General features: G+C 44.2%; 1 protein-coding gene and 1 long non-coding RNA gene across 5 annotated transcripts in view; one reads left to right on the plus strand and one right to left on the minus strand.

Moving 5' to 3' along the window:
- On the minus strand, positions 6,944–10,019 carry LOC108637849. Its single transcript, XR_001919370.1, has 3 exons — positions 9,799–10,019; positions 9,603–9,691; positions 6,944–7,647 (listed from the first exon to the last, which is right to left on the minus strand). It is a non-coding gene; the product is annotated as an uncharacterized LOC108637849 (long non-coding RNA).
- The window catches only part of MAPKAPK5 (mitogen-activated protein kinase-activated protein kinase 5), a 32,970-nt gene continuing 25,251 nt past the window's right edge, over positions 10,049–17,767 (plus strand). The window contains exons 1-4 of one of the 4 annotated variants that reach the window (XM_005691558.3): positions 10,049–10,826; positions 15,935–16,008; positions 16,600–16,675; positions 17,464–17,561. In XM_005691558.3, the coding sequence (XP_005691615.1) occupies positions 10,791–10,826; positions 15,935–16,008; positions 16,600–16,675; positions 17,464–17,561 (284 nt within the window). In that variant the 5' untranslated portion in view covers positions 10,049–10,790. The remainder of the gene's footprint in view (positions 10,827–15,934; positions 16,009–16,599; positions 16,676–17,463; positions 17,562–17,767) is intronic. The other 3 variants (XM_005691555.3, XM_005691557.3, XM_005691556.3) reach the window with 3 other exon arrangements.

Genomic DNA, 17,767 nt, shown 5'->3' on the forward strand with positions numbered 1-17,767 from the left:
ATAGAAGACGTGAAAAATGAAAGCAGAACAATATTACTAAGTTTTAAACAATGAAATACAAGTGTCTTTAAGATTATTAGGTTTACTTGTATTTAACCTTTTAGATTATATATATTTACATATGGGCTTCCCACATGGTGCTAGTGGTAAGGAACCCATCTGCCAATGCAGGAGACGTAAGAGACGCAGGTTCAATCCCTGGGTTGGGAAGTTCCCCTGGAGGAAGGAAGGCAACCCACTCCAGTATTCTTGCCTGGAGAATTCCATGGACAGAGAAGCCTGGCAGGCTACAGTCCATAGGGTCACAAAGAGTCAGACACAAGTGAAGTGACTTAGGACAACACATATTTATATATGTATTCAAAAACTTAATCATTCTATAGCTGAAATAGGTACATCTCACTGAGATGACAATTTTACGACCAGCTGACAGTAACAAGATGTTCCAGTTCATGTTGCTTCAAGGTGAAATGAGGTTCACTGCCAATAAAATGATTCTGTATTTTAGCTTTGATGAGGAGCTGCAGCAGCAACTGTCCCATGACAAATGAGTGACAAAAGGCAAAGTTTTGAGCTCACGCCACCCTCCGCCCCCTGTTCTTCCACCTTGGCAGTCTCCTAGGCATGAGGTCAGCTGAAACCTCTGTCCCTGTTCTCACAGCACCTGGGTCCATGCAGGGAGAGAGGGATTAAACACAGGGACTTAACAGGAAGAGGGTGTTCTGACAGTGCCAAGGGGGATGCCTGGCCTAACCTGGGCCTGATGGAAGAAAAGGTCATGCTCTTCACACTTACATACGTCCATCATGAACAATTACTGGAAGGGTACTGAGTGCTAGGGAGTGGTGATGCAAAGACGAGTAAGACCTGTGAGACTCTCTGTCTCTAGAAGCTCAGGAAATGGTGAGGAGAGACAGACTCTCAAAAGAGACGATTATAGTGCGATGTAAGTGCCAGATACAATGAGAGGAATATGGTAATAACATCATGGAAGGACAAGAAGGGCCCCTGCTGACTGCAGGCAGGGAAGAAGGCTCCCTAGAATGTACTCTCTCAGGTAAAAGAAGCCCAAAGGTGAGCAGTGAAGGGCTATTAAAGTGATTCCAGAGTCTTTAAATAAGTAATTCCTACTATTTCAATGTTCCATGACCCTCATCCTTGAGGTTTAATATGACTTCTAACATTCCAGCCATCACAATAACATTCAAGAAGCAAGATGGTTAAAGGACAAAGAAAGGTGGGACACTTTTCCCTATAAGGCAACTTCCCAGGGGCTGCCCACAAAACTTCTATTTATATGTCTTTGGACATTTTTTAAAGAGACCTGCCTCTTGAGAAATCTGTATGCAGGTCAGGAAGCAACAGTTAGAACCGGCCATGGAACAACAGACTGGTTCCAAGTAAGAAAAGGAGTGTGTCAAGGCTGTATATTGTCACCCTGCTTATTTATCTTATATGCAGAGTACATCATGAGAAACGCTGGACTGGAAGAAACACAAGCTGGAATCAAGAGTGCCAGGAGAAACATCAATAACCTCAGATATGCAGATGACACCACCCTTATGGCAGAAAGTGAAGAGGAACTAAAGAGCCTCTTAATGAAAGTGAAAGAGGAGAGTGAAAAAGTTGGCTTAAAGTTCTCAACATTGAGAAAACAAAGATCATGGCATCCAGCCCCATCACTTCATGGCAGATAGATGGGGAAACAGTGGCTGACTTTATTTTTGGGGGTTCCAAAATCACTGCAGATGGTGACTGCAACCATGAAATTAAAAGATGCTTACTCCTTGGCAGGAAAGTTATGACCAACCTAGACAGCATATTAAAAAGCAGAGACAGTACTTTGCCAACAACAGTCCATCTAGTCAAGGCTATAGTTTTTCCAGTGGTCATGTATGGATGTGAGAGTTGGACTATAAAGAAAGCTGAGCGCCAAAGAATTGATGCTTTTGAACTGTGGTGTTGGAGAAGACTCTTGAGAGTCCCTTGGACTGCAAGGAGATCCACCCAGTCCATCCTAAAGATCAGTCTTTGGTGTTCACTGGAAGGACTGATGTTGAAGCTGAAACTCCCAATACTTTGTCTACTTGATGCGAAGAGCTGACTCATTTGAAAAGACTCTGATGCTGGAAAGATTGAAGGCAGGAGGAGAAAGGGACGACAGAGGAAGAGATGGTTGGATGGCATCACCAACTCAATGGACATGAATTTGGGTAAATTCCGGGAGTTGGTGATGGATAGGGGGGCCTGACGTGCTGCAGTCCATGGGGTCACAAAGAGTCAGCCACGATTGAGCAACTGAACTGAACTGGACAAAGTTAAGACACATGGCCACATCTAGCTGCAAAGAAGGATAAGGAACTTTGTCTTTTTAGCTGGGAGTCAGTGTGCCTATCTAAAACTAAAGTTCTTAATTCTTAAAGTTCTTAAGAATAAAAGGAAAATGGATTTGGGAAGGCAAACAGCAATCCCTATCATGATACGAAACAGCACCCTCAAAATTTAGGGTGATGACTTTCCTATGCCTAACCTTACCACCAACTTAATCCAAATCTCATGTTATAGGTGAGAGTACTTCTAGGAAGATTTTCTATACACAGTGTATTACTCAGGAAAATTTTAGTTGCAAGTATCAGAAAACCAAGTTCAAGTCAGTGTGAAAAAAACATGGTCCCCACATTCCAAAACCCTGAGAGCTCGGCTCTGGCCATGGCTTGATCCAGAAGTTCAAAAAGTTTCCGTCCCTTGGCTCCACCTCCGCCAGGTGGGCTCCATGTTTAAACCAGACCCATTTTGGTTCTGGTGGGTCTGGATTCTTAGAACCAACTGACTTCAAGAGCTCTCATCTCATACCGGGCAAGGCTCAAGTCCACTGGCTAGGAGAAGGTCCGTGTTTGCTAGCCCCAGCGAAGACTCAGGTTCATGCTAACTGGTCCAGCGGATGTGACATCCTGCCCTTCCCTCGACCAGTGGCCAGAGCGATAAAGATGTGGTGATCACTTCGACCTGAGTTGTAATGGTCCACCCTTGTAGCCCTGGAGGCCCTTCTAGTCCGTTTGAGGCTGAGAATGAGGGATGGATCCCCAAAGAAAAGTGGTGCCCTTATCTGAAGGAGAGGACATAAGACATTGGAAATGCCAACCTTTTAATACTCCAGTGCTGCTGAAAACCCTGTTGGGGTGAATTGGAGAAAAGAGAGAAATGTGATGTTTCTTGCCCCCATCCCTGTGAATCAGACTCATGGTAAGAGAATCTGCTTCTTAAACTGACAAATAACAAAAGAAATGCCAGCTATCAAGAAAACGTCTATAAAGTTGATTCTGACATCCTAGACCCATTAATCTCCTTGTGCTTTTAGTGACAGAAACCTGATTAGAACACTAGGTAGCTGTCTGGAAGCAAAAACAAAGTTCTCAGGTTATGAACAACCTAATCTCTCTGGGTTTTTAGATGTGGGTCAGTCACAGGAGTATTGGGTGTAAAGATGGTGTTTCTGCCTTTGGCCTTGCCCAGCAGCCAAGAGGAAATGGCTGAATAAAGGACACAAGGAGCTTCCTGCGGCCCTGAGAAGGGGGCTGATGTGGGGTTTTCTAAGTCTAGGTGCCACCTTGTGTTTGTAAGTACAACTACAGCACTATCCTCTCCGAGATCTGACAGGATAGACCAAATGATCAGGCTGGTGTCTTTCAAAGAGTGTTACACGAATGAGCTTATTTACAAAACAGAAAAGACTCACAGCAAACTTATGGTTACTAAAGGGTAACAAGGACCTACCGTGTAGCACAGAGAATTGCATTCAATATCATGCCATAAACTATAATGGAAGAGAATCTGAAAAAGTGTATCTATATAACTGAATCACTTTTCTGTATACCTGAAACTAACACAACATTGTAAATTAACTATTGTTGCTGTTCATTTACTAAGTCGTGTCTCACTCTTTGCAACCTAATGGACTGTAGCCCGCCAGGCTCCTCTGTCCATGGAGTTTTCCAGGCAAGAGTACTGGAGTGGGTCGCCATTTCCTCCTCCAGGGGATCTTCCTGGACCAGGGATTGAACCCACATGTCTTGCACTGGCAGGCAGATTCTTTACCACTGAGCAATACTTCAGTTCTAAAAATGGCTGAAACAAAACATAAGATGGCGTTACGTGCCACATGAGTGCATATGGGCAACACCCAGTGGACAAGGGCAATGAGTCAGGAGGCGACGGTCACACACCCAAAATAATGGAAAACAGGGACTCCAACAAAGACTTCTCCACGAATGCTCACAGAAGTACTATTCACAACAGCCCCAAAGTGGAAATATTCTGAATGTCTATTAACAGATGAATGAATAAACAAAATGGGGCCCATTCACATAATGAAATTAGTATTTAACCATAATAAACTCATGAAGCACTGATACATGCTATTATATACATGAACCTCAAAAACACGATGCTATGTGAAAGAAGCTGGACATAAAAGGCCACATACTGTCTGATTCTATGTTTATGAAATGTTCAGAATAGGTAAATCCGAAGAGACAAAGCAGATTGGTCACTGCTAGGAGCTAGGGAGAGAAGGGAAGCTGATGGATAATAGATAAGGGTTTCCCTTGGGGATGATGAAAATGTCTTTCAACTAGATAGAGATGATACTTGCACAACCCTGAGTACTAAATGCCCCTGAACTGTTCGCTTTTAAATGGTCAGTTCTATGTTACATGAATTTTAATCTTAATTAAAAAAAATAAACTGCCTTACCTCTGGGCCTCCATTTCCTCACAGTCCCTCCAGTCATGTCCCGCTCTCATTCAGCTACTTCATGAAGAATAAAAGGTAACTGATAGTCATTGTTTTTATTAAACTTTTTCTGAAAATGAAAAATTTTTTTTTCAGTGATATATACTCCTGGTTTCCAATCTTATGGCCCCAAGAAGAAATATTTACTGTACATCTACTAAGTGCCCCATACTACTGGTCTGGCAGCCACACTTAGAGAACCAAAACCCAGACCTCTATCTGCTAAGTTTGTTCAAGGTAATTTAGGCTTTCTATAACCCACTCGTCCAACTCGTTAGAACCTCTGCCCACTGCCTGGTTCCCAACCACTCCCACATTTTAGGGAGCTGTTATGATAGCACCCCTCTTTCAGGCACCAACATCTGTGTTAGTTATCTATGCTGCATGACAAACTGCCCCTAACTTTAGCACTTTAAAAACATTTATTCTCTCACTGTTTCTATGGGGCAGGAATTTGGACATAGCTTAACTGGGTGCCTCTGGTACAGAGGGATGCGATCAAGTTGTTGGCCATGGATGCAATCATCTCAGGGTTCAACTACGTGAGGATCCATGCTAAGCTCACTTACGTGACCACTTGCCAGGCCTCAAGTTCTCACTGACAGCCGGTGAGACACGGGTTCCTCGACATGTGGGGCCCCCTATGGGCAATAGTAGTGGGCTGACTAGCATCCTCTCCCCTATTCCTGGTCCCATGGAACCTCAGAATGTGGAAAGAAGGTCTCTGCAGATGCAACTGGTTAGGTTAAGATGAGGTCATACTAGGTTAGGGTGAGCCCTAAATCCAATGACTGGTGTCCTTGGAAGAGGAAAGAACACAGAGGCACACAGAGAAGGTCATGTGAAGATCAAGGCAGAGATTAGAGGGATACACTTGTAGGCCAGGGAAGGCCAAAGGACTGCTGGAAGCCACCAGCAGCTGGCAGGGACAGAAAGGACCCTTCCTAGTCTTCAGAGGGAGCAGGGCCCTTCTGACACCTGGATTTCAGACTTTGGGCCTACAGGACTGTAGAGGATAAATATCCATTGTTTTAAGTCACCTCAGTTCAGTTCAGTCGCTCAGTCGTGTCCGACTCTTTGCGACCCCATGAACTGCATCATGCCAGGCCTCCCTGTCCATCACCAACTCCCGGAATTCACTCAAACTCATGTCCATCGAGTCAGTGATGCCAACCAGCCATCTCATCCTCTGTCATCCCCTTTTCCTCCTTCCCCCAATCTCTCCCAGCATCAGAGTCTTTTCCAAGGAGTCAACTCTTCGCATGAGGTGGCCAAAGTACTGGAGTTTCAGCTTTAGCATCATTCCTTCCAAAGAACACCCAGGACTGATCTCCTTGTAGTCACCTAGTTTACGGTAATTTGCTATGGCAGCCCCAGGAAACTAATAAAGCTGCTCACATTTGAGCTGGCTTTCCTCAGAGCGAATGGGCAAGAGAATGGGAGAGCAAGACAGGGGTACCCAGGAGGGAAGCCACAATCTTTTTGTAATCTAATCTCAGACATGACAGCCCATCATTTGAAGTGAGTCCCTAGGTCAGCCCATGAGCACAGTGAGGGGATTACACAAGACCATGAATACCAAGAGGCAGGCATCTCTGAGGGTTATCTTAGGCTGTCTACCACGTTCCTTGATTTCTTCAACAAATATTTATTAAACACCTACTGTGGGCTAGGTGTTGAGGATGGAACTAATAATGCAGATAAGATTCTTTCCCTTTTAGAGAATATTTAATCTAATGGAGGAGAGGACCCTAAGGAAAAAAAAAAGTGGATATATAAATTAAAATTGTGATAAGTACAAAGAAGTGAATTATGAGGTAATACAGATAATTGATTTAGACTGAACCAAGGGTCAGGCCTTGGTTGAGATGGTTGGATGGCATCACCGACACGATGGACATGAGTTTGAGCAAGCTGATGGACAGAAAAGCCTGGTGTGTGACCATGGGGTCACAGAGTCGGACACGACTGACTGACTGAACTGAACTGAAGGGTCAGGCCTGGGGCTTCCCAGGTGGCTCAGTGGTAAAGAATCTGCCAGCCAGTGTAGGAGATGCGGGTTCAGTCCCTGGGTTGGGAAGATCCCCTGGAGAAGGGAAAGAAAACCCATTCCAGTAGTCTTGCCTGAGAAATCCCATGGACAGAGGAGCCTGGTGGGCTACAGTCCAAGTAGTCACAAAGAATCGGGCACAACTCAGTGACTAAGCACACAAACACACGAGGGTGAGGCCCAGTCTTTCTGATGAATTAATATTTAGAATGTGGTTGAAGAACGTGTAGGAATTGGCCTCTGTGTGCTCAGTAAGGAGAGTAAGCTTCTAGATAGAGGGGCAGTGTGTGCAGATGACAGATGATGAGTTTAGCTGTGAGACTCAGAGTGCATAAGGCTTGGGCCTCCTCTCTGCATCTCTACTATGTAGCATGGTGCCTGGCACAGAGAGGCACCTGATAAATTCTTACTGAAAGAACCAAAGAAACCAAGGCACCTTCTATTTCCTGACTGTCATAGATAATGTTAATCCAAGTCATTTCAAAATTTTCTCCCACAGTTCACTGCAGAATCACTTTCTTATTTGTGTTAGAGAGAATAGGCAAAGCTGCCGTGACTTAAAGCTGTAAATACACGAAAGCTCAACATAAGAGATTTTTTTTCTTCTTCTTTTATATAACAATCCTGAGAGGATGCTGAGGTCAACAGGGCAGAGTTCTCTTCCACCCAGATATCCTCCATCTTAAAGTCTTGCCTTCTCCAGAACCTGGTCATCATCTTCCAGCTGGCAGAGTAAGTGAGAGCATCTGTTGACAGATTTTCCAGGCCAGGCCTGGATATGTGCACGTCTTCTTCTGCTCACTTTCCTTTGGGGGAGAGCATAGACACATGGCCATACCGACTTTATGGGGGGTGGGGAATGTCCTGTATGTAGGTGTATGGCCAACAAAGAGGACAACTATGTCTGCACAGCAAAATATATCCCATTATGTGTCTAATTCTCTGGTACATTCCTCAAGAACCTCAAATTAACCAGATAAAAAAGAACTCTGGATTTCTCACTCTCATCAAGTCTTTCATTCACCAAATGGCACCACCATCTATGCAAGTTGCGTAAGGTGGTCTCCTAAAAGTTATTCTTTTTTTAAAGTATTTATCTTTATTGCTTTTATTTGGCTGCCCTGGGTCTTAGTTGCCACATGTGGGATTTAGTTCTCTGGCCAGGGACTGAACTCGGGCCCACGGTATTGGGAGTTCAGAGTCTTAGCTACTGGACCACTAGGGAAGTCCTGAAAATTATTCTTGATTTGTTTCTTATTCTCATCTTCCTCATGGAGTTCTTCAGGAAGTCCTTTCAACTCCACCTCCAAAACATCATAAACCAATCTACTTTATGGCCACTGTCTTAGTTCAAGCATCATAATAATCTGGGCTATTCCAACAGCCTCTTAATAACTGCCCCCGTCTCCATTCACTTGTCCATATTTAATTCTCCATACAGCAGAGTCTTATCTTTAAAAACATAAATTTGATCAGACCCCTCTTTAGTTTAAAACCTTCTAGTGGCTTAGAATAAAATCCAAAGTTCTCACCGTGACCCCTAAAGGTGTATATCAGTGGTCCCCAACCTTTTTGGCACCAGGAACCACTTTCTAGGAAAAAATTTTTTCTACGGACCAGGGTAGGGGAGAGGGGATGGTTTCGGGATGATTCAAGCACATTACATTTACTGTGCACTTCGTTTCTATTATTATATCAGCTCCATCTCAGATCAGGCATCAGATTCCAGAGGTTGGGGACCGCTGGTGTAGATGATACAACTCTCTTCACCTTTCCAACCTCATCCTTTACCATTCTCTCCTACTCTCCCTGCTCCAGCTATAATGATTGTGCTGCTGCTTGACCACATTTACCCAGCTTCTACTTTAAGACTTTTACAACTGCTGTTCCATCTGCCCAGAAAGCCACCTGGATCTCCGGTAGACAGTTCCTTCTGATTTATCAGAGGTCTCAGCATCAGGGTTGCCACCTGGGAGACCTCTTCTGATCCTCTATTTGAAAAGTCCCCACACCCAGTTAAATTCTCTTACCTCAGCATTCTGTTTACTTTCTTAGTATCCACAAACTATGCTTTTCTTTCTTTACTTTCTGCTTCTCGCTCTCTCAAAAAAAAAAAAAAGATCCATGTGCAGGTACTGTGTCTTTTTTTCTACTTTTTCCCCAGGGTCGAGTAGGCCTGGCACACAGTGGTGCTCAGTAAATAAGTGAACAAATGAAGAACCATCAAGAGGTGATTAACCAAATGCTCCTGCAAGGTTCTGATAGGCTGTTGGTATAGCCTGGCCTCTCCACCCTTCTTCCCCACCCCTAGCCCCCCGTCCCCTTGCCCAGGAGAGGTCTGGCAGAAGAGCAGCCGCATCTGGTGAGGCCCTCCTCTCTCCCACGGAGCTATGGGAGCCTGAACTTGCTGGCTACTCCACTTTCCGAAAGGGAAAGATACCCAGCCTAAATGCCGACACAACGAGGAAGAGCGGAGCGGAACGAGCCTTGGGGTCAGAGATCTGGGGGGCCCCTGCGGCACAGTTGGTTCCAGAGCCCCCAGGCCGACCCCCTGAGCTGTAGGCTGCTCCCCGCTGCCGGGGCCTAGGGGCTGCAGGGAGGGAGGGCCTGCACCCAGTTCAGCATTTGGTCCGCAGATGGGATGCTGACAGGCAAAGGCTTTAGCGTCCGGGTTTCGTTGATTACTTGTTTTCTCGAGCCAGGCATTGAAAAAAAAAAAAAAAAAAAAGTCATCTGTGTTGGTAGAGTAAGGAGCACAAACCTGCGTTCCAGTTCCGACTTGACCACTTCTCAGCTGTCCGCAGCTGTGAGCAAATGAGTTTTGCTCTCCGACTGCCTCAGTTAACTCACCTGTTAACAGGGAACAAGAACACACTTAGCTCAAAGGGCCCAATGCCTACTTTATAAAGAGGAGAGAAACTAACGGAAGAAAAGAGCCGCACGTAAAGTAAACGCACCGTATATATACAACTATTGTTGTTATTATTATATATAGAACTCTTGTTACCGCCGGACCCGCCCGGAGCCTCAGTTTCCGCGCCTCTATCACTAGTCGTTTATCTCCGGATCTTTCCGTAGCGTAGTTCCTGAGCCAGAAGCCCTGCCCGCGGCGCAGAGACAAACTAGTTTGTAGCGCCACCCGCAGGCATTAGAGTCAGCCGGTGAGGGCCCGTAGCCCCGCCCCGCCGGCCGCGACCCCTTTACGTCATCAGCTCGGCGCCAGCGCTGCGGAGGGCCCCGGGGCCTGTCCTGGGTGTGGCGCCACCTTGGGGAGGCCTTGGCGGATGCCTGCAAGACGACTGCTTGGTTCGGGGGCGGCTTTGAAACCCCAGCGGACCGCGCCGACGGGCGTGTGGAGCCGTGGGGACACGAAGTCGGGCGACAGGAGGGGCGGCCCGGAGCTCAGGCGGGGCACAGCGCCGGCAGGCGGGCGGCCGGCCGGGCTGCCCGGCGCTGGTGTCCCGGCGATGTGTGGTGCTGAAGCGGCAGCGGGAGCAGCAGCAGCGGCAGCGGGCTCGGCCTCGGCTTCGCGGCGGTGCCGGCGGCGGAGGCGGAGGCGCAGGCTCCTCATCAGGACCTGGCGAACCCGGGCCTAAGCGGCGGCCCCGCGAGGCCCCGACACAGCGCCCCTGATCGGGGCCTTCCCCGCCTCGCCCTGCCCCGGGAGCCTGCCTCCCCGGCCGGGGATGAGGCCGGGAGGCGGCCGCGCGGGGCCCAGCACAAAGACTTGTTCCCGGGGGCCGCTGCTGCTGCCGCCGCCAGCCTAGAGCCGCCTGCCGAAGCCGAGCCGGCGCCGGGGCCCTCGTCCCCTCAGGTCCCTGGGGGCGGCTGCTGCCCGTCTCCCCGAGACCCAGGGCCCCGAGCGCTGAGCCCCTTGTTCCCCCGGCTGCGGTGGGATCGGGCAGCTGCGCAGCCTCCGCTGCTCCCGGCCTTGCGGGCCCCGCGGAGCATGTCGGAGGAGAGCGATATGGAGAAAGCCATCAAGGTAAGTTAGGGGAGATGCCTCCCCGCTTTGTCTCTTTGGCATTCCTCTCGGCTTCAGCCTCAGAAAGCGGAGAGTACTTAGAGATTCCAGCAACTCTGGCTTTCAGTCCGTGGGTTCCAACTTCTGGGTTCCGTGGACTGCGTTTTACAGCGCTGAGGGCAAAGGGTTTGTGGAATGGGCAGGGGAGGGACGTCCGGCTCCCTCCGACTTAACCTGCTTAAAGCGGGGATGTGATTTGTACTTCCCTAGGATGGAGGGTGGGTGGCGTGGATATACTTGGTGCGAGTAGCACGTAGGGCGCCCTGCTACTCTCTATTCGATCACTCTCCGAGTACCATCAGAATTTGTTTTCAGGTGATCTGCTGCAACGACACTTGGAGAGTTGGATCTTACCCCTCGCTCCAGATTTGTTTGAAATCTGCAGTTTCAGCAGGAGGTGCTTCACCTTACAAAACCTGCCCTTTGGCAAATAGGTTGTTTTCACTTTTCCGTGTGGTTCCTCCCCTTTTCCTGTTTCCTTTTCCTTCTTCTCCTGGGGGGCGTTGAGTTTACTTAGGAGGAGCTAATGGTGTCCTGTAACGTACTGCTCTGTTAACCGAAAAAAAAAAAAAAAAAGCAAATATGTGTGTTCCAAAGTGGCCCAAATAAAATGACACATTTTGAAAAAAAAAAAACCGCTTTTTACTTTTTTTTTCAAACAGGCAAACATTGAGGCAGTAAGTCACTAGGAGTCAGAAAGTTACCATTCAGCTGTATTGAGGAAATTAAGTTTCTTATGTAAATTGAACACTGAAGCTTAAAGTTTGATATGTATTACTTACTTATTTTACAGTATTAAGTCAAATCTGTGCATTTAGGAACTTCATTTTCCCTTGAGGGATAGGCAACTCGGGGTTATTTTCCCCATCAAGACACAATCACTACTACCAATAACTAATTAAGAACTTCCACTTCTAACAATTTTGGGGGTTACAAATTTATAGAAGTCATCGGTCATTTCAAAGAAAATTCACCTTTTAAAAGGAGGCATCAAGACAACATACACATTAAGAAAGATCAGATTTTAAATGATAGAATTAAAAGATCCAAAAGACTGCTTTGATAGATATATATATTTTTTCTTTTGGTTTGGATTTCATTGGTACAGCATCATGAATTGCCTAAAGTTATACGATTGGGTTGTGAATCAAAAGACATTTGGCAGGTTTTTAAATTCAGCTAGTATTATTTGCTTTGTGCAAGGTGCTGTCTTGGGCACTAGATGTCCCTCTTTTGTAGATCTCCTATCTAGATGGTGGAGTTAGTTAATAAACATTGTCAGATGATTATGATTAAAAGACACAGTTCGATCCCTGGGTTGGGAAGATCTGGAGGAGGAAATGGCAAGCCGCTGCAGTATTCTTGCCTGGGAAATCCCATTGACGGAGGAGCCTAATGGACTACAGTTCATGGGGTCGTGAAAGAGTTGGACACAACTTAGTGACAGAGCACACATTGAAAAAGGTGGAGAGTGCTATTTTAGGAAGGGTGGGCAGGGAAGGCCTTCCTGAGGAGGTGACATTTGTATCAAGCTTTGAAGGGAATGAGGGAGCAAACCTCCACTGTCTTGGGGAAAAATATTACAGGCAGTGGGAACAGAAGATGCAAAGGCCCTGAGGCAGGTGCAGGTCTCCTGTGACCCAGGAACTACAGGGTGACTGGAAGGCAGTGGGTCAGTATAGACTATGTTGGAGCCAGGTAGCTGGAAGCCAGAGTACATAGGGCCTCTAGGAGGTCACTGCAAGAACTTTGGCTTGACCCTGAGTAGAAGGGGAAATCTGAGAGAGTTTTGAGCAGGAGAGGTACATAGTTCTAGTGGGCAAATATATAAACGGGGAAGCAGTGTTACTTAGTGGTTATAGTGGTTTCTCCAGGTTGACTCATGAGTTGAAATCTCAGCCTGGCCATTCATTTAGCTGTGTTCTTGAATAAGTCACTTTACTTCTCTGTCACTTAGTTTTTTCATCCATAGGAAGAGGATAAAAAATCTCCCCAGCTCAGGGTTTGTTTTTTTTTTTTTTTTTTGAGCATTTAATTAAAATGTGCTTATGATACCTAACATTTAGTAAGAACCCAGTGGATATTAGCTCATAGCAACTTAAGAATGGTTCAGAAAGAACTGTATGTAGTTTTCCTCAGTTGGTCACTGTTGTCTAACCTGATTTTCTTACTTTTTTTTTTAGCTTTTCTTCTTGTACTTATTAGATCACTGGTGACTCTTCCAATTGTATGTATTCAACCAATACAGATTAGTGAAGTTGAAAATACCTAACAACCAGTTCTGAATAGGATACACTCCTTGGAAGCAAGCCAGCATCACATCAGTTAAAACTTTCGGTCTGTGGTGTTGTCTTATATTCATTGTTCTGCTTTTTTGAGGCTGTCCTTCATTTGGTGAGAACTGAGACCTCTAGAGTTCAGCTGGAAAAGCCATTTTCCTGGGTTTTCACTGCAACATTTAAACTTCTGCTGCCTCGTGACCTGAGAGTGGGCTGATTGGACTTTCAGATCTTATCCTATTACTCTTAAATATATCAGGATAAGGCCAGCTGGCTACAACCAAAGGCTCTGTCTTCTGAGTTCTGTCTCTCCTGCCATAGCCCATGACTTCACTACTCCCAGGTCACTTAGCTAAACCTGGATAATGAGCGTTTGGGGATTATGGGATTAGAGATTGCCTTACATATTTGTTTTCTGTTGTATATGGCAGGTTTTAATATTTGATGAACTTAATAAAAATTCATTTCTGTAGTTTTAGAAAACATAAAAAATTTCCGTTATAATTCACGTATGATAAAGTCACCCAAGATAAGCATCTAATTCAGTCATTTTTAGTAACCTTAGAGTTGTGCGTCAGTCCTCACTGCCCAGCTTTAGGATTTTTCCATACACTCCCCACTTCGCTTGAGAGCTCATTCTGCCTCGCTGTGATCAGCCTGTACACTGACTCCCGACCCCAGACAACTTTACTGATCTGCTTTCTGTCACTATTATTTTGTCTTCTCTGGAAATTCCAAATAATTGAAATTATATACCTGTAGTCTTATGTATTTGACTTCTTTATACTTTTCATTCATGTTAGTGTATGCATTAGTAGTTCACTCCTTTTTATTCTTGAGGAATCTCTTTATGGGCACTTGGATTGTTTCCAGTTTTTAGCTATTCTAAATAAAATGATAAATAAAACTTGTCCATACAAATGTTTGTGTGAACATAATGTTTCATTTCTTCTGGGGAAATAGCTAGGTGTAGAATTACTGGCTAGTATAGTAACTTTTTAAGAAGCTGTAGAACTTTTCCAAAATGGAATTGTTCTAGGATCATTTGTTCAAAATATTTTCTTTTCCTTGTTGAACCACCTTTGTTGATAATCAGTTGATCATAAGTGTATGAGTTTATTTTTTGGATTCTCTTTTTTTCATTCTTTCGGTTTGTTTTTTTTTTTTTAATTCCCTTTTCTGTTTCATTGATCCACATGACTATCTGGGCCAGTGCCACACTGATGTGATTATTGAAGCTTTAGAGTAAGTTTTCAAATTGAGTAGCATGAGAACCATCTCGGTTTTACTATTTCAAAATTAAGTTGGCTATTTAAGTTCTTTGTATTTCCAAATAAATTTTAGAATCAGCTTGTCAGTTTCCACCAAAAAAAAAAAAATGTGTGTTGGGATTTTAACAGGGATTCCGTGAATCCCACATGCAGCAGTGAAGATCAAAGATTGTGTGTGCTGCAGCTAAGATCCGCTGCAACTAAGTAAGTGTTAAAGAAAAAAACTGGCAGCAGAAAGGTGTGGAGATGAAGACTATTCTCAGCTTGTTTTACACATTTATATATTCACTGGATAGAAGCTCTGTTTTCATCTCTGAACTTAGCCTGGTGTCTGGCACTTCCTAATTGCTCAGTGAGTTTGTGTTACATGGACAGATGTCCTGTTGCTATCCCTGGGAGTCAGGATTCTGTTGCTAACTGTAGTCTATCAGATTTTCATTGCAACAAAACAGTTTGAAAGTCTCATGAGTTTTGGCCTAATTTCTCAAGGTTAGTTTCCAGTACTGCCCATGGAACCCTGAAAAATGAATTTTACTCTACCACAGTTTAAATGTATGACTTCCTTGCCTAAAAACATAGCAACAGAAGCTCAGTATAGTGTGCGGGCATGCTCGATCAACTGCTTCAGTCGTGTCTGATTCTGCGACCCTGTAGACTATGGCCCGCCATGCTCCTCTGTCCATGGGATTCTCTAGGCAAGAATACTGGAGTGGGTTGCAATGACTTCCTCCAGGGAGTCTTCCCAACCCAGGGGTTGAAGTCGTGTCTGCCTGCGCCTCCTGCATTGCAGGCAGATTCTTTACCTACTGAGCCACCTGGGAAATCCCAGTATATAGTGACTACACAGTAATTCCATAAAAACTTTAAGCTGTAGAGGCTCTATATGGAACTATGGAAAGCTATTGGAATCTATTTTTAAAAAATTATAAAGAATATAGTTACACAATGAATGTATGTCTTTGTGTTCAAAATAACACTTGAAAACGAGATAAATATACTATGATATTTACTGTTATTTTATTTGAACTTAATAAGTTTCAGTTTATTCAGTTATTCCAATTTGATCAGTTTGTTAAGGATATAGGCCTCTGTGGCATAGCAGCATTTATAAGACCAGTCTTTCTAGAATCTCAGAAAATCCACTTGACCATTTGAGGAAATGAGTCCTTAGTAGTTTTGAAAGGGTGTCTTCCACACTCAAGAAGAAAAAATGACAACGAAAACACCCCAAAACCAGCAACGAGCATTGACTCACATGGATCTTGAAGAAGAGCTGAAGAATTTCTTTTCATCCCCATGTTTTTTGCCTTCTCTTGTTGGAAAACAAGGCCTAGCCTAGTCACTTAGGTGAAATGTCTAATAACATAGCTCTTCAACAAAGCTTTACTTATCAGCTTCTTTCAGAAGGTATCAATAAGATATTGAGCTGTTAAGGTCTTCCGCTGTTCCACCTCTGCTTAACTGTTCAACTTTTTAATTGGAGAATCATTCTCTGCCTCCTCCCTTTTTATTTTAACAGGAAAGCTCCATTTTAGAAGAATACAATATCAATTGGACTCAGAAGCTGGGAGCTGGAATTAGTGGTCCAGTTAGGTAAGAGACCCATGTGCTGCTGCATAGTCACTTCAGTCGTGTCCAACTCTGTGAGACCCCGTAGACGGCAGCCCACCAGGCTCCGCCATCCCTGGGATTCTCGAGGCAAGAACACTGGAGTGGGTTGCAGACCATGACAAAACTGTTCTAAAAAGGGCCATTCATAAATACACATAAAGTTAGAAGCATTACATGTTCCAGATTTGTGAAATAGCCTTAATTTAACAAGTGGAGGTTTTTATGATAGGCTTTTTCTCATCCACGGAGAAATATATTTAAGTGACATGGTCTGTGACAGGATCATTTAAGATGTTGATACCAGGGAGCCACTGTGTGAGTCACTTGTCACCAGCAGAGGCCATTTTTTCTTTCTTGACCACCCTCAAGTTGATTTCCTGTGTCTGAGGCCTGTGGAGGTTGGGTGAGATGCCTCTTTCTGCCTTTCCATCTGCTAGCCCTAGGGGCAAGTTTGTTCTGATGTGCCTGGATATATTTTTGATTAGAAGTACAGTTCTCAAAGAACAGCTTGTTAGATTAGTTTTTATGGTAACATAGATGATTTCTGATTGAATTTTTTTCTTTCAAATCTAGAGTCTGTGTGAAGAAATCAACCCAAGAACGGTTTGCACTGAAAATTCTTTTTGATCGTCCAAAAGCTAGAAATGAGGTATGAGCCTTTATTGCCTTAACTTGCCTAAATATTCGAAGTGCCTAAGAATTTATTCTTTTTACAAGTAAGGCAGCTTCCTAGAGAGAATACAGAGATGCGCAAAGAATCTTATGTTCATACTTACTCTTTTTATGTTCATACTTACTTTTCCCTATTCATGTTGTTATTATAAAGCAATCCTTCATCCATCAATACCAAAAGCTATGAGTAGAGTCTTGCTTCCTTTCAAACCACTTCTTTCTTGTTCTTTTTCAATTAATGTGATTCTTGTACTCTGAAGTAGTCAGGTTTACTTTAGCTTTTACTTACTGGAAAAGGTCCTAAAAGGGTAGAGATAGAATAGTATGAGGAAGGTTCTATTGAATGATATGTTGAAAAGGTGCTGCAGAACTCTGAAGTTATGTTTCTAGTTTTTCAATAATAGACATTTGTTTAAAATTATTTGGATGTGGTGATGACATGTTAATTATATGCAATGAAGGACTTATTCTTTTGCTTAGAGATATATGAATAATTTCTGAAATAAGATGAATTTTCCATTTGGTAATAGGACAGAGAAAATACATCTGTTGGTAAGGTTTTCTTTATTTCATGGAAAGAGCATTAAGGAGGTAATTTGTATATGAAAACAGTTTTTTTTAATGTCATTCCAGATGATCAGGTTTTTTTACATAATAGGCTCATGTCCGGGCTTAGTGTGGTCACTTTTGGCAGGGTGGGGGAGTTCGGAGAGAAAATGTTGGCCTCCCCTATGTACAGAAACATTTCCTCTGTTCTTCTTTAAGGTACGTCTGCACATGATGTGTGCCACACACCCAAATATAGTTCAGATTATTGAAGTGTTTGCTAACAGTGTACAGTTTCCTCATGAGTCCAGCCCCAGGTAAGACTACACAGGGTCACTGTCACCTGCTCACCTCTCCATGGGTAAGCTAAGGCCTAGTGGCATCTCCTCTTTTGTGCTCTCTTTCTCTACCCTCCCCTCCATTCCTTCTTTTTCTTCTCTCCTTTACTTTTTATTTTGGATATTTTCAAACATTTGTAAAAGAATTATGTACTGAATCCCCAAGTGCCCATCACTTATCCTCA

Source organism: Capra hircus, chromosome 17 (genome assembly GCF_001704415.2).
Source record: "Capra hircus breed San Clemente chromosome 17, ASM170441v1, whole genome shotgun sequence".
NCBI classification, from domain to species: domain Eukaryota; kingdom Metazoa; phylum Chordata; class Mammalia; order Artiodactyla; family Bovidae; genus Capra; species Capra hircus.